Source organism: Scomber japonicus, chromosome 18 (assembly GCF_027409825.1).
Source record: "Scomber japonicus isolate fScoJap1 chromosome 18, fScoJap1.pri, whole genome shotgun sequence".
Classification (NCBI taxonomy): domain Eukaryota; kingdom Metazoa; phylum Chordata; class Actinopteri; order Scombriformes; family Scombridae; genus Scomber; species Scomber japonicus.
The window spans coordinates 26,681,714-26,699,462 of NC_070595.1; the positions used below are offsets into that span (position 1 = coordinate 26,681,714).

The window sequence follows — 17,749 nt, forward strand, 5'->3', positions numbered from 1 at the left end:
TTCCTTCCTTCCTCCATCCTTCTTTCCTTCCTTTCTTCTGTCCTTCCTTCCTTCTTTCTTCTTTCCTTCCTTCCTTTCCTTTCCTTTCCTTTCCTCCCTTCCTTCCTTCCTTCCTTCTTTCCTCCCTCCCTCCCTGTAAAGCGTGTTTCATCCTCTTGTGACAAAAAGGACCTAAAAAAGTACAAATCACACACACACACACACACACACACACACACACACACACACACACACACACACACACACACACACACACACACACACACACACACACACACGATCATGAGGAATAAGACACAGGTTTGACTTTAAGATGTTTTATATGCAAATGAGTTTTATTAAAGGGTACAAATGTAAAGAAATGACTGTTACTGCATGTTCATATTCAAACAGGCCTGAAAGTATAGGCTTAAAACCTTCCTTCCTTCCTTCCTTCCTACCTTCCACCTTTCCTTCTTTCTTCTGTCCTTCCTTCTTTCTTCTGTCCTTTCCTTTCCTTCCTTCCTTCCTTCCTTCCTTCTTTCCTCCCTTCTTTCTTTCTTCTGTCCTTCCTTCCTTCCTTCCTCCTTCCCTCCTACGTTCCTTCCTTCCTCCATCCTTCTTTCCTTTCCTCCCTTCCTTCTTCCTCATTCCTTCCTCCTATCCTTCCTTCTTTCCTTCTTCATCCCTTCCTTCCTTCCTCCTATCCTTCCTTCTTCCTCATTCCTTCCTTCTTCCTCATTCCTTCCTCCTATCCTTCCTTCCTTCCTTCTTCATCCCTTCCTTCCTCCATCCTTCTTTCCTTCCTTCCTTCCTCATTCCTTCCTTCCTTCTTCATCCCTTCCTTCCTTCTTCCTCCCTCTTTCCTTTCCTTCTTTCTTCCTCATTCCTTGAGATGTAAAAAACATAATTTGATGTTACTAGTTATGTCATTTGCTCCTAAAGTAAAATATTTCCACTCATATTTTTAATATATTTTGGATTTTATGAGTAGTGTCTCCACCAGGATGTGTTGCCCTTATTAAGGCATACAATGGTGATAATGGTAAAACACTTAAATGTGTTATTTAACATAGAAAAGTGATACATTCTGCTCATTAATACTAGTTTCTAAACTGATTTTTATAATTTTATAACTACCACAAGCTTCAATTCTACCAATTAAAGGCACATATACATTTAAACAACCACCTTAACCAATCATGCTCCTTAAAGAGTCTGTATCTCCTGGTGCACGCTGCCTGTTTAAGGGTTAAAAGGTTCACTGTGCTGCAAGTGAGTGGAAGATTAATGATGAAAACAGTAGAATCTTAATTAATAATGATAATTAATTATTAATGTCCCTTTTTGTTTTCATAGTTCCTGTATCTTCTGTGTGTATCTTAATAAAAGAGACCCGTAAAATCAATATACATGCAGTGTTTTCCACATCATTTTGAGACTATGGTGGAATTGCATCATTGTGTTTCGCTATGAGACCAAAATGAAGAGGTTAAAGGTTAAATTACGAGGTTTAAATTGAATTTAGTGCTTTAGTAATTTAATTACTGGTTGTATAGGTATGAATGGTGATGACTCAGCAAAAAAAAAATGGTCACACCCAGAAAGCATGGGAAAGACATTTTTTACCAGTTCGTATCACACACACTCCCTCCTTCCTTCCTTCCTTCCTTCCTTCCTTCCTTCCTTCCTTCCTTCCTTCCTTCTGTCCTTCTTTCCTTCCTCCCTCCCTTCCTCTTTTCATTTCTCCTTCCCTCCTTCCTTCCTTCTCTTCTCTTCTCCCTCCCTCCCTCCTACCTTCCTTCCTCCTTCCTTCTTTCCTTCCTTCCTTCCTTCCTCCCTCCTTTCCTTCCTTCCTTCCTTCTTTCCTCCCTCCCTCCTACCTTCCTTCCTTTCTTCCTTCCTTCCTCCCTTCCTTCCTTCCTCCCTCCTTTCCTTCCTTCCTTCCTTCATTCCTCCCTCCCTTCCTTCCTTCCTTCCTTCTTTCCTCCCTCTCTCCCTCCCTCCCTCCCTCCCTCACTCCTACCTTCCTTACTTCCTCCATCCTTCCTTCTTTCCTTTCCTCCCTCTTTTCCTTCCTTCCTTCCTCCTTCCTTTCCTTTCCTTCCTTCACCCAGAAAGCATGGGAAAGACATTTTTTTTACCAGTTCATGAAAAAAAAAAAAAAAAAAAGACTAATGTGTGTATTTCAGCTCTGAAGCAAAGGGCAGCGTAGCTCTGGAGAGAGAGCACAGACATGTTCTGCTCTCTATGAAACTGTGGTGACACAAATTAGACTATGGTAGGCCACCACAATCTGGCATGGGCATTAAAAAAAAAGCTAGTGGTGGCCTCAGATGTTTTAGCATAGTACTGTAAATATATATAAATAAAGAAATATGTCCGACAGCAGTGGCGATTTTAGACCTTAGACCTTTTTAAATTTGATCTAAGCACCGCTATAAATAAGGAAAATGTTACTGTCAGAGATGCTTACAGGTTCAAATGTTTTTTTATTTTAACAGCTTTAATGTATTTTGGATAGTTCTGTCATTAATATATAATCTTTCCTTTAGGGTTAATTAACTATCTTAGAGTCCTCTCTGTAGAAATCTGATTTATTCTGAACCACCATTATTATTATTATTATACACTACAGATCAATCAATGTATTGATGTAATTTACATTATCCAGTGAAATGAGTTATTTAGCAGAGTGGGTTTTGAACTCTTGCAGGGCATTGTGTGTCAAATTCTTTGCTTTGGAACAACTTGCATGAGGAAATGAGGCTTGCACGTTCAGTAACTTCTTTCAAATCACTTCTCAAAAACTCATTCTACAGACTAGCTTTTATGTGATGTTTCGTTTATTGCTACTGTCTGTTTTTATATACTTTTAAGTGTGTCTTTGCTTTGTATTGTAATGCTTTTGCCTTTGTCTGTCAAAGTACACAAATCAGGGGCGATTTTAGACCCTTTTTAAAAGGCTGATCTCAGCACCCCTTAAAAAATAAATAAAATATTATGGGACTTTTTACCTAAAAATTATTGTATATAACTTTAATTATTTTGCAACAGCTTTAATTTATTTTGGATAGTTATGTGACTGTTTATTATGAATCATTATTATTATTATTATTATTATTATTATCATTATACACTATAGTGAACACATTCTACTATGTATGAATATTTCTTGTTTGTAATTTACATTATTCAGTTGAAATTAGTAATTTAGCAGAGGGAGTTTGAACACTTGCATGTCTGATCTTCGAATCGCTCCCTGTCCGACAGTCCTTGAAGGCAGCATGTACATATCGATCGTTCCGCTCTTGTGAAGCTCTCTTTCCCCACAGCATTTGAACGCAGCGACAGGACCAATCCCCGCCTCCTTGGTGCTTTGACGTCACCGGCGTCCGTCTCCGCACATGGACGGAGAAGTGTAGCAGCTCCCTCCCTCCCTCCACCACCTCCTCCTCCCTCCACCACCACCTCCTCCTCCTCCAGCTATTAGCCAGCCTCGACGACAGCCAGTCAGTCAGCCAGTCATCCAGCCAGCCAGCTCACCGTCCTGCTGCTGCTGCTGCACGGAGCTTCCACCTCTGTCTTCTCCCACCGAGCCACCGGGCATCGTTTCTCCTCTGCCCCGTCTGCGAGGATCTATTCACGGGCAAGGCTTTGCGACTTCAGTCGGTGTCACTATTTTTTTTTTTTTTTTTTTTTTTTTTTTTCACATTGGGGGGAAATATATATTCTGTCTCATTTGTGCAAGCTTTGCTCTCCAATTGCCCTTGAAGACATATGGAGAAAATGGCTCGACCTCTTCCCATTAACCCAACTTTCCTACCGCCGACTCACGGCGTGCTGAAATCCCTTCTGGAAAATCCTCTGAAGCTGCCTTTCCATCACGATGAAGGTATGTCTTTATAAAACTTTTGTATTTGTTTTGTTGTTATTAAATGCACGTACATAGACTCCCTCGCTCTGTCTCCCTAGCTGGTTGTTATTATCATTCTGTAGACATCCATGGTTTTTGACAGCTGAAGACGCAGCAGAGGACACGGTTCATTAAATTCTATCGAGAGTGAAGCATCTTAACCGTTAAACGATCTTTGATAAAAGAATGAATCAATGGAACGTTGTAAAGATTTGAAAAATGCGAAGATGATTTACTCGGCGTCACATTAGCTTGACTGACAGCTCACTAAAAATGTTATTTTGATGCTATATTTAGTATGTAAATTATGGTATTACAGTGCTATTTGCACTTGTTGTTATTGTGAGTGCGCTGGTTTTAGCTCGAAGGTCCGTTTATAACCTTTAAAGCCGTCTGGTCTTCAATGGGATTTATATATATTTAGTCATTCCTGCAGGTTGTCCATAGAGGGCGCCCCTTTTCCTTTTCCTGTGCTCTGAGGCTGTTGTTGATGCTGTTTTGTTGAATGTATTGACTGTCTGCTACATTATCTGAGCATGAATAAAGGCCTAGATTTTATGTTTTAAAGGGGCAGTTCACTCAATATGACTAAAAAACAAACATTTTTGTGTTAGGGATGAGATTGTTTTTGTTCACAGTAAACATGTATTGAGAAAGAATTGCCTCAATATGGGCAGTTCAGTATTTTTACCTTTAGTAGGTATTATTTACCTGTGAAAAGTTTTTTTAACTACCTATTAATTCTTTCCTTTTCTTGAATTGTTTGAACTGACCCTTTAAGATTAAACCCCAGGCACAGTTTCTATTTATACCCATGCAATGACCCGTGATCCTCCTCCGCTATGAGACAATGACACGACTGTGTGCACACATTTTGCAGGACTTGGGAAAGACAAGGAGAAAGAGAAGAAGTTGGACGATGAGAGCGGCGTGGCCAGCCACCCACAGTCGGCCTTCCTCGGTCCGACCCTGTGGGACAAGACCCTTCCCTACGATGGGTTGGGACAGGTGCTGGACAACTTTCAGCTGGAGTACATGGACCTGGAGGAGTTCCTGTCAGAGAACGGCATCCCCTCCAACACAGCCCAGAGCGAGCAGGCCCAGCAGTCAACGCAGCCGCCGCCACCGCCTCAGCAGACCCCTCTGCAGCAGGCCCCACCCTCAGCCCCGCCCACGCCCTCTGTGGTGGACCTCAGCAGCCGCGCCACCACCTCGGTTCACACGGCCATGGCGCCTCAGACCTGCTTGCGCAGCCCCAGCACAGCAGGTAGGAAGCACAATCATGCACCCTGATCTGCACCCGAAAGCACACCTGCACACAAGCACGAGCACACACACGCTTGTTCACACCTCGTCAGTGTCAAGGGGACGCTGTTAGAGCCTGCTGTTTACTCACCTGCTGCAGACACACACACTCTCTCACACACACACACACACACACACACACACACACACACACACACACACACACACACACACACATCCTCCACTGTGTCAGCCCTGAGATGCTAAAGGAGAACATGTTCCTGCTATTTGTGTCCTTCCCTTGTTTGTGTGCCTGAGGGCATCGCCTACAGGGCGCCGCTGTGTCAGAGCTTCTCCACACCGAAGCGTTTGACCACAAGTCTCACACACACACACACACACACACACACATTGACACACTTTACACTGAACACAGCTCTGATTTACAGCCCTGAACTGGACTTTGGAGTCCCACAGTACAGGCTAAATAGGATCTCAAGTCTCAAGGATGCAGCTCAGGCTCCTTCATGAAGCTCTTGATTGGCAGACGAGGCTTCCTGCTTCAGCTTTATCTGCGTCATGAGTCCTGTTTAGTTTTTAGCATTTGTTTTTTTATATGATGGTTATAAAAACGGTTCTTTGCAGGTTTTTCCATTTAAAAAAAACAAAACAGAAAAAAAATCCCTTGAAAGCTTTTTGAGATCTCATAGACTAAATAATTTACTTTCTTAATTTTTTGATAAATATTGAGGTAATTTCTTTGGAGACGAGGATGTATTACGTCTCTAAATATTTACACAGACTTCATTCGGTTCAGGCTTTTTTTTTTTTTTTTTATTTTGAAATTCCTGGACCAGGTTTGTGGAGAATATGTCAGCTGGAGCTCGGTGATCAAATGGAAAAAACATCTTTATTCATTATTATAACGAGCTGACGTTAAAGTAGGCAAGTCGGTATTTAAACGGTGAAACCAGACAGTATTTGACACCCAGAAGGATTTGAATCTTTTTTTTTTTTTCGACACAAACAGCAGCTAAAATTCTCTCAATGGTTTAAAAAATAAACCTCACGGCGGGCCTCACTGGTTTGTGTTTCTACTCCAAACTCTGAGATCAGACGATATGTGGAAGATAAACACACACAGAGTATTTTGGGAGGGGTCTTGTACTGGTGTGTGTGTGTGTGTTTGTGTGTGTGTGTGTGTGTGTGTGTGTGTGTTTCACCTGTAAACGCTGACGACGTGGGTCCTCATGAAGAGTCCGCAAAAGCCTGCAAAAAAAGTCCAATATTCAAACTCACAGTTCAATCAGTTCAGTGTTGATGTGAATTGATCCAGCTGATGATTAAAGACACAATAGTTTAGATGATAACAGGGGTGGGAGGGGGGGGTGGGGGGTGTGGGGGGGCGGAAGGGGGGTTAATGACTGCTGATTAATCACCTTCCTGAATGAATGACTGACAATTTTCGACTGAGTCACTCCACTCTCCAGTCATTTGTTGCATTTCATTAAATGTTACAGATCCGGTTTGTTAGTTGAAGGTTGAAGATGATGATGACGCCTCTTTCAAATTAAAATCATGAATGACAAAGAAAAGCATGAAATCATCTCATTCGAGGAGCTAAAAACAGCTATTTCGTTCACATATCGGCTCAATAAACGACCAAAACTGTATTTAATCATTAAAAATAGATGCTTAAATCTACATTAATGCAGCTTTAATGAAATATAGCCAATCATATTTGCTCTTTTTGAAGTCTGCATCATCCCAATCCAGATTATCGATCAAACTAATCCTAAAATAAATTCACTTTATTATCATTAACGATGCAGAAAAGCTTCATATTTGATCATTTAAGAAGCTGCAACCTGCAAATATTCATCACTTTTTATTCATAAATGACTTAAAAATATCAGTTTAAACAGTTTCCACCAATATTGGGACTGATGTTCTTAGACCTTCACAATAAGAGCATCGCCACCACTTCCTGTTGAAGCATTGAGCAAACCTATTGTAAACATCCTGTTACAGCCGCTGTGGTCAATATGTGGTCAATAAATATGTCTCATCATGTCTTTCTTTTTAGTTTTGGTTTTCACACATATCCAATAATAATTTAGATTTTTATGAATATTTTTGGGGGTTTTTTTAGCCCTCAATGATCATAAATTGAATATTTTTGGGTTGAGGAAATGTTTCAGCATCTTAAATATTAAATATCTAAATGGTTAATCAAGAAAATAATCAACAGGTTCATCAATAATGTAAATAATTGTTAGTTGCAGCCTTTACATTTGACGATAAATAGATAATCTGAATCTGATTTAAGTGAAATAAAACACTAAAATGACCAATGGCATCTATTTTAACCAACCAACCAGGAAACCAGAATATTTACCCGTTCATACTTTAATTAATCATAAAGTAGATATAGCACATTTAAGAAAAGCACATATATATCATGTCCTTCAGATCTAGTTAATAATACAGGAAACAACTATAAAAGTCTGTTTTAAAAATATCTGAAAAATAAATAAACTTAACTCTGTATTATCTGCTGTTTTACGTAACAGCAGTCTAACAGAGACTCAGTAGAAAGAGAGTTTTTTTAAATCCTTTTACATCCTTGTTTTATTTCCTGTTCGACAGCTTTGTGCAGCGTAGAGTCGCATCTGATGACTTTTATTATATTCATTAAATTTAAGTTTATAAAATGTTAGAAAATAGCAGAAAAAATGGCCTATATCATCAAAAACAACCATTTTTGCTCGATAAAAGATTAATCAGATGTAAGAATAGTTAATTAGTTAATGGACATATTCATTAGTACTAACGAGCCCTAGATAGTTTATAATATAGTATACAATATATACTCTTGTCCAGCTCAACAGACTCAAGTTTCAGGCTCTGACTCTGAAATAAAAGATCAGTTGATTCATAATTTAGTCGATTAAAAGAAAAATGAATCTGCAGTAGTTTTATTTATTAATTAATTGTGATTTTTCAAGCAAAAAAAAACACCAAAAATGATCTGGTTCCTGGTTTCAGATGTTAAGAAATCATTATAATATGAATATCTTTAGGTTTTTCGGACTAAACAAGATATTTAAAGACTTTTATTTTGTGTTCTGGAAATGCTAATGGAAGGTTTTTCATTATTATTTGACTTTTTATAGACTTATATTCGGTAGATTAATCGATAATATTCCAGTTTAACTGAGTTTGACTGGCATATAATACATTACTGGCAGTTAAACTTTCAAAATAAAAGTCTAAAAATGAATCAGAAGCAGTTTACAGCTTTTCTCTGCTTTAAAAATCATTATAATCTGAATATTTTTATGTTTTTCAGACAAAACAAGATATTTAAAGACTTTTATTTTGTTTTCTGGAAATGCTAATGGAAAGTTTTTCATTACTTTTTAACATTTTATAGACTTAAAGATTTAATATCTAAAAAAATATTCAGCTTAACTGGCATATAAAACATTACTGGTGGTTAAACTTTCAAAATAAAAGTCTGAAAAGTCTTCAGTCTGTATGTACAGTGTGTGAATAATGAGATGGAGGTTTGACTGTTTATTGCCCAACATCACTGTGTGTGTGTGTGTGTGTGTGTGTGTGTGTGTGTGTGTGTGTGTGTGTGTGTGTGTGTGTGTGTGTGTGTGTAAAATGGAGTTAAAGGGCCTAAACACCAAAGTATAAAAAAATAAAAATAAAAAAGAGGGAAAAAATCAATCCACATGTTTGCTCGTGCTGGAGTTCAGCTGCAGTCTGCTGACTTCACTCTGAGGTGAGTTGTATTGAATCCAAAACACACACAATATATATGTTCACTTCAGCAGTCGTACAAGATAAGAAATCACAAGTCAAATGCAGATTTTAAACTCATATCTGATTAGTGAATCCGGAAATGACGTCAGGCTGAGTTAAAGAGAGTTTTTAACCTCCATGTATCAGATGGAAAATCACTCAAATGTGAGCTCAGATGTGACAGCCAGAGATCAATAGATGCTCCAGTCGCGAGGAGCATCTGTACAGTACAGTCTATTCCAGCCTATGTGACTGTGCGTGCACGTGTATGTGTGTCCGTGCATGTGTGTGTCCGTGCGCGTGTGTGTCTGTTTTGGTCTGTCTCTTGTCTCTCCGACCGTCTTCACATTTACCTCTCACGTGAACGCGGCTGGGGTTTCCTCCTGCAGCGTGCCGGGCCATGTGACGGACACATGCAGGCGCCGTGTGCAGAGAGCTGAGCTGCAAACAGGAGCTTGTCACGGCATGAAGCTCCCCCCCCCCCTCTCTCTCGCGCTCTCTCTCTCTCCCTCCCTCCTCCCTCCTCCCTCCCTCCTCTCTCTCTCCTCTCTCTCCCTCCCTCCTCTCTCTCCCTCCCTCCCCTCTCTCTCCGGTCTCAGCTCCAACACAGCCGGGACTCAGAGCCAAGGCACAGGCTGTACCCTGCAGAGATCACATGGACTCGGGTGTGCTTTTGTCACGTGCGCTCAAATATTGCTCGAGCTCGCGCGGAGTGAGTCTCGTCTCTCACCTCACCAAACCAAACCAGACCAAACCAACCAAACTACCAACATTAACAACAACCACAACTGCTCGAGAGTAAGCAGGCAAAGAGCAGCAGGTGCCTGATAACAATGACATCACAATGACATCACGACCGAACTAACAGGCGCGCGCGTTCTTTCTTTTTCTGTTTGTTTTTGTTGATGAGGGTTTTTTTTCTGAGGGTTTCGTGTCAAGAGATGATGGACCCTTGGGTGTTGTGTTGGCAGGGGGTCAAAGTGTGTGTGTGTGTGTGAGAGTGTGTGTGTGTTACATTACTCAGCACATTTTTTTCGAGGAATTAAAGGAGGAATTCGTATATTTATTCATTTCTGCGAGTTTCTGTCGACAAATAAACTTTTTTTTTCAATTTATTTATTAATTTTTTTGACTTTTAAAGGACAGAAGCTAATAACATGATAGTTGTCAGTCAGTCTTAATAATAAATATATAATTTTTGATCAAATATCTCCTAAGAAAATCAAAGTTGGTCACTGTAGTTTTTAAGCAAACGTCAAAGTAGTTCAGTTTGTTCAGAACTATTTTTAGCGGCGGATTAACACACAACTTAAAGTCTAAGGAGTGTTTACAGCAGAAGGATAGTGCCTGTGTGTGTTTATGTGAAATAAAGGAGCATTTCACCCCAGTATGAAGCTGTAATGATTAGTTACCAACTACCAAATTAATCACAAACTATTTTGATTATCAATTAATCATTTTTGAGTCATTTTTTAATTAAAAAAAAGTCTAAATTCTTTGATTTCAGCTTCTCAAATGTGACTTTTTCAGTTTTCTTTAGTCTTTTTATGACATGAACTGAATATTTTTAGGTTATTTACACAAAAAGACATTTGAGGACATCAACTTGGGTTCATATTGAGTAATTTTTAATTAAAAAAAAGTCAATTTCAACTTCTCAAATGTGACTTTTTCAGTTTTCTTAAGTCTTTTTATGACATGAACTGAATATTTTTAGGTTATGGACAAAAGGAAATCAACTTGGGTTCATTTTGAGTCATTTTTTAATTTAAAAAGTACAAATTCTCTTGATTTCAGCTTCTCAAATGTGACTTTTTATGACACAAACTGAATATTTTTAGGTTGTAGACAAAAGATAAAGACATTGATCGACATTTTTTCACTATTTTCTGACTGTTTTAATGGATAAAAACAGTCGACATATTAATGATTAATAGAAATAGTCCAGTACAACAGTGGAGCTCTGTGCAAACAGAAAAACAAGACACACACGATACTTATTAGTGGGATTAATTTATCGTTGGTTCTGCTTCTATTAATAGGATTTGTTGACGTTTGACGTGAACAAAAAATGTAAGAATATTAGATTTTTGTTGGTCATGTGAACTTTCGTCTCGTTAAAAGTTTGCTAGGAGCTATTTTGGACCCAATTATGAGAGAAGGAAATAAAATGTTTGTGCCCTTTTTAAATTCCCTTGAGTGCAGAAGAAGAAACTGGTTGCTTCTGCTTCTTCTACACACACACACACACACACCCAGGTCAAAGTTCAACGTACACATATACAACCAAACAGCTCAGCTATATCAGTAAAGTGTAGTATTATCACCTAACACACACACACACACACACACATGCACTCGCACACAGTCATGGTGATAAAGTCGGTAAATAGACAAATAAAAACAGGTTTCATTGGTTTATTTCAGTCTTCACGCAGCTCTTTGTAGGTCAGGTCTGGACTACCTTTCCTGGCTCGTTAATTTTAGATTTCCTGTTGAGGAGGGGCCGAAAAAGAGGAGGAGGGAGGGGGGGAGGAGGAGAGGGGAGCGGGGAGGGGAGGGGGGGAGTACTATTTAGTGGAATCCACATTTAAGTACTTCCTCTCTTCCTCTCTCTCTCTCTCTGCAGGAATATGTTGCACATCATTATTGGTGCGGATATTACAGGTCAATGAAAAAAAAATAGAAGGTGATTAAAGGGCGAGGTCGGCTATTTTCGGGTGTGTGCGTTCTCTCTCAGATTGGAGATTGGAGATTGGGACGAAAGGAGAAGGAGGCGTCTACTTTTAGTTTTTAGTAAGAAGCTTTACGTGTCGTCGTCGTCGTAGCTTATGGGATGGATTAGTTTCGCAATGCAAAAAAAAAAATGTTGCACAGAGTAACAAACAATCACGGGATTCAGAGAGAGAGAGAGAGAGAGCTTGTGTTGTATAATTAAATATGCAGATATTTTTAGCATTTAAGTCGTTTTAATTCGTTTTGTAAGCAAAGTTGCGTCAAATTTGTTGGTTTTATTTGCTTTTTTTGATTAAATTCAACATTTCCGACATTTTATTTGCAGCTATTTTTATCATTTAAGTCATTGTTTAAGCATAATTGCACCAAATTCTCTGTTTTTAGCCTCTCAAAATGTTAAATTTGTTGGTTTTATTTGCTTTTTTTGATTAAATTCAACATTTTAGTTGTTGATTATTGTCTTTCCGACATTTTATATGCAGCTATGTGTATAATTTGAGTCATTTAAGTAATTTTTTAAGCATAATTGCACCAAATTATCTATTTCTAGCCTCTCAAAATGTTAAATTTGTTGTTTTTTTTGGCTTTTTTTGATTAAATTCAACATGTTTTAGTTGTTGCTTGTTGGCCAGAAAGAAACAGGCATCACCTCAGACTTTTTGGAAATGTTTCTTTCCAACTCTTTCCATTTTATAGACGGAATAAATTATTAAGAGAGGGGGAAAAAAAGAGTTTCAGCCCAAATTTTTTGGTCCCATAGTATCAAAAATACAGACAAGCAACAAAAGCTGATTTATAGCACCTTTCCAAATTGAAGTTACAAGGTGCTTCATATGATATAATAAATAAATTAAAATGAACAGAACAATTGAAAAAAAGTTAATTAGTCTGTCAACAGGAAATCAATCATCCCATTGGACTCTGAGTGATTATATTTTAATACATTTTTCACCATGAATCCATAAATTAAAGGAGCAATCACAAGAATATTTGATGCAAAGCTTTCATACGGACGACTTTTAATTTGAAATTAAGTAAAACAAGTTTCATATTTCTTCTCAGCTCTTGCAGGATAAGAAATATATCTGAAACACATGTCTTTAGAAATGACTTAACTATGACTTATGACTCCATCTGGCTAGTTTTCTACATTTCAGTTCAGTTCAGTTTAACGAGGTGATAATTAGCAACTTTGGAACAAATCATTTCATCGTTGGCAGAGAAACTTCTTCTGGTTATAAAAAAAAAAAAAAAAAAAAAAAAACATCATCTGAGGAGACGTGTCACTTTTCACTTCCTGTTTGTGTCTTTTGATTTGTACACAGAGTCCTTAAAAATCTCCATAGCAACCAAAAAAAGAAAAGCACAACAACAGAGGCGAGCCGGTGAACACGCTGACTTTTTAAAGGAGGGGGGGGGGGGGGGGGGGGGGTGCAGGTGCGGTTTCTTGTATCAGGAAACCAATTAGACCTCTAATGTCGTGAATCACAAGAAGTAATTGCTCCATGTAGGCAGACTAATGAAGTGAATCATCCTCCGCTGCTGGTCGGCCCACGGCTGCACATCGATTACACAGAGAGAGAGGGAGAGAGGGAGGGAGGGAGGGAGGGAGAGGGAGAGGGAGAGGGAGAGAAAGAGAGAGAGAGAGAGACAGAGAGAGAGAGAGAGACACACACAGAGAGAGAGAGGGAGAGAGACAGAGACAGACAGAGAGAGAGAGAGACAGACAGAGAAAGAGAGACACAGAGAGAGAGAGAGAGAGAGAGAGAGGGAGCTAGTGGTTTGACATCAGCTGACAGAGATAAAGCAGTCTCTCTGTGGCTACCTGTGTTTATAAAGTTTGTAAACAGCACCACCTGCTGGCCAAAATGGTGCAATTACACCTCGCTCCTTCTCTCTCTCTCTCTCCCCTTCTCTATCTATCTAGTGTTTTTTCCCCTTTCGCCTAAGCCTGACATTTCTTCAAGGATCAGCTCTCAGACACACAAACATGTGAGCACAGAAGGGAAGAAAGGGCAGCATTCAATTCTCAATAGCCCCCCCCCCCCCCCCCCCCTCCACCTCCTCCTCCTCCTCCTCCCCTCGGCTCGGTACTAGAGCCTCTCGGCCCCTGCTCGTCTACTGTCCAGCTTTCAGCAGCGAGCACAGAAAAGATCTACTAATGTTTGAGGCTCACTTATAATGTGTTAAACCATCAATTACCGCCAAAATGAATATATGACTTTCACCTTTAATTGGGCTTTTTGTTCCATTAGAGTCGAAAATCGTTCGCTTCCTGCTGATTTTCTCCTTCAGCCACATAATGAGACATTTTCAAACACTCTTTACACCTTTTATTCCAAGATAATACCCTGATTTCATATCGCTAATATGCTGTTTCCTTTCCCTCTCCTTGCAGCACCGGCTACATCTCGTGACTCACCGAGCCCCATCGATCCAGAGTCCATTCAGGTGCCGATGACCTACGACCCCGACCCAGCAGACCTGGCTCTGTCCAGCGTCCCCGGCCAGGAAATGTTCGACCCCAGGAAACGCAAATTCTCCGCCGAGGAGCTGAAACCGCAGCCCATGATCAAAAAAGCCCGCAAGGTTTTCATTCCTGAGGATCTTAAGGTAAATGTAGATTACATCTCCTGTTTGAGTTTAGAGGCTTGTTGTCGTTGTCGTGGTTACGTAAGTAAGCGGCGGCAGGGAGAGAGAGTCCGAGGGGAGGAACACCCGCCACCGAAACATGACAATAGACAATAGGTGCAAAAAGAAAATAGCAGAGAATAGCAGAGGGAGAAGAAACAAGAGTGTAATAATAAAAGGTGCAAATGGAAGGAAAGGAGGGAGGAAGGAAAGGAGGGAGGGAGGAAGAAAGGGAGGAAGGAAAGGAGGGAGGAACAAGGAAGGAAGGAAAGGAAGGTAGGACAGAGGAAGGAAAGAAGGAAGGAGGGAGGGAGGGAGAAAGGAAAAGAGGAAGAGAGGAAAGAAGGACAGAAGAAAGAAGAGAGAGAACGAGGGAGGGAGGGAGGCGGGAAGGAAAGAAGTAGGGAGGGAGGACAGAAGGAGGGAAGAAAAGAAGGAGGGATGGAGGAAGGAAAGAAGGAGGGAGGGAGAAAGGAAGGACAGACGGAAGAAAGGGAAAAAGGAGGGAGAGAGGAGGGAGGAAGGAAGGAGGGAAGAAAAGAAGGAGGGATGGAGGAAGGAAATAGATAGAGGAGGTTGGAAGGACAGACAGAAGGAAGGAAGGAAGGAAGGTTAAAAGACGGTTGTCTCCTTATACTGACGGTTCTCTCTCTCTCTCTCTCCGTTGCCCAGGACGACAGGTACTGGGCCCGGCGCAGAAAGAACAACGTGGCGGCCAAGCGTTCGCGAGACGCCCGGCGGCTGAAGGAGAACCAGATCGCCATCCGGGCCGGCTTCCTGGAGAAGGAGAACGCCGCGCTCCGCATGGAGGTAGCGGACTTGAGGAAGGAGCTGGGCCGCTGCAAGAACATTGTGGCTAAATACGAGGCTCGGCACGGGCCCCTGTGAGCCCCCTCCCCCCTCCTCCTCCTTCCTCTTCCTCCTCTTCCTCTTCAAAAAAAACCCTCCACCAACACCAACACCAACACCAGACCCTCTTTACTTCCTCTTCTCCCCTTCGACCTGCTTCACCCTCAAGTTTTAAAGGACTATATGTCTACTTTTGGTGGCACTACCCCCCCCCTCCCCTCGCCCTCCTCTTCCTCTTCCTCCCTCCTCCTCTTCCTCCCATGATTCTGGTATTATACCTTTTTTGACTTTCTATCATAAGCTTCTCTTATTTGTCTGTTCCTTTTTATTTCTGTACACATCGTTCGACTTAAGAGATATATACATATACATAGATGAATATATATATATATATATATATATATATATTTACACATGCATACTTCCCACTTTGATGTATACTGTGAGGATTTATGAGCCAACCCACCAGCTGAGCCCCCCCCCTCCTCCCCAAAAAAAGCGCTACCTTCCACTTTTTTCAAGAAATGATGCCATGCTGTTTGTTGTTCACTTTCATACCAATTTTATACGTGAGATCAGGACTAAAAAAAAAACTCTTCTTCTCCTCTGTGCTACGATCATGTGACGTGTCCACGAGCCTGCTTAACCCTAACCCCCCCCCTCCTCCTCCTCCTCCCTTCCCCTCCTCCCTCCCCCCTCCTCAAATCTTGTATTTTATAAGGTCCGCCATTTTTTTTTTTTTTTTACAAAACTCTTTTTCCTCAATATTCATGTTGTATATTCTGTTGTCTCTAACCCGTTAACTCCAGCTCTCTAACACAAGTCAAGCTTTCTCTATAACGGCATATTTTTTAAACGTTCAGATAGCACTTTGAAAAAAAAAAAAAAGTGCAATCGTGACGTAGATTTATGGGATTTTTTTTTTTTTTTGTTATTCATTCATCACTCGGACACTGAGCAATAAAACCTATTCACACAACTTTAAACCACAACATGCTCCTTAACCTCCACCCCTCCTGCCCCCTCCCTCCTTAATCTCCGTTAACTAAAGCTAACCTTAGTTAACTGCCCCCCTAAACCCCCCCTCCCCCTCCCCTCTGCACTAATGCGTGTCTCACAATCTGATATCCGGTGCAATGATGTTTCCACTCGCTCAACATTTCCCTCCGCCTCCATATTTATCTACCTTTTTATTTCTCAGATGGAAGATTGTTGTTTTTTTATATATATATATATATATAAAATAAAAACATATATATATAAATATATTCTGTTGATATAATTGTTAGTATTAATACTACTCTTTGACTCTTTGACATTGTCGTTTAGCCTCCTCCTCCTCTTTTGTTTTCAGATTTTAAGCATGATTTCTTTCACTGAATGAAAAGCTATCTGCAAACTTTCATTTTATTTTATTTTATTTTATTTTTTTTGCAAAGTTGTTGATATTTTTTTTTTTTTTTTTTGGCTTCTGTTTAACGTTTAGCATGATGATTAATTAATTAATGAAGTGTTTTTATTTTTTAGAAAAATCAATACAAGATGTCTGTAGTCTTCTTTCTCTTTGTATGTAGCTCTATGTCTGCCTTTTTTTTTTTTTTTTTTTTTTAAAGATGGCTGTATGAATGTAAAAGATGTTGACACAAAAAAAAAAAAAAAAAAAAAAAGAAGTTGGATGGTGTTGTCCAATACTGTGGTTAACCACCCCAATCAATTTGTTTACTGCAGACCAAACGATTCACAAACAGAGATGATATATTGGTTACAAGAGATGATATGTTTATATAAACCTATTCTATATAAGTTGTTCTTTTTTTGTACAGTATTTTTCCTATACATTACTGAACTATGTATTTTAAAGGCACAACAGATCCAGAATATTATTAAAGAATACAAAGTCTATAAACTCAAAGACAAATGCATATAGTTGTATTTTGATATTCTACATATATATATATAAATAAATATATATATTAGCTATATAGGATGTGGTAGTTTACAGAGATTTGTGAATATTCAGCAGCAGCAGCACCCCCAAAACCTCCTGGGCATTATAATCATTATTATTATAATTATAATAATAATTAATTCATATTATTATAATTATTATTATAATGATGACAACACTCCTGCTTATTGTAGTGCCATCTTTAGGCTTCCGTATCAATCCCATTTTAATTTTAATAAGGAAGCTAATACTGATGATGCAGTCCAGAAGAGAGAATGTAAAGTTTGCCCCCTCGTTTTTCTTTTTTGCCGACTAGCAAGAAAACACACACACACTTCATTCATGTTTTAGAGTCGTAATTTTTTTTTATAATAATGTGACTGCGCAGCTTGTTAGCTTTTTTTTTTGTTTCTTTCTGATCTGATTTGATCCAATGAAGTTACTATGAAGGAAGGGAAATCTATAAGCTGGTCACTAATTATGCTGCTCTCTGTATTTTGAGGTTGGTTCCTTTTTTTTTTTGTAATTTTAATTTTTTATTTGACCAGTTGCGGTTGCATTGTGTCCCTGAACCTGAGTGATGGACACTGGGAGGTAGTTTTTTTTTTTTTTTGGTGTGTGTGTTTTTCATT

The 17,749-nt window shown here is 39.5% G+C and overlaps 1 protein-coding gene across 1 annotated transcript; it reads left to right on the top strand.

Annotated features, from left to right (window-relative positions):
- The first annotated feature begins 3,534 nt into the window (after positions 1-3,534).
- On the top strand, positions 3,535-15,616 carry hlfa (HLF transcription factor, PAR bZIP family member a). Its single transcript, XM_053338276.1, has 4 exons — positions 3,535-3,874; positions 4,776-5,162; positions 14,088-14,302; positions 14,993-15,616. Exons 1-4 carry the CDS (start codon positions 3,760-3,762, stop codon positions 15,206-15,208), a joined length of 933 nt encoding a protein of 310 aa, XP_053194251.1. The 5' UTR covers positions 3,535-3,759; the 3' UTR covers positions 15,209-15,616.
- Positions 15,617-17,749: the final 2,133 nt, after the last annotated feature.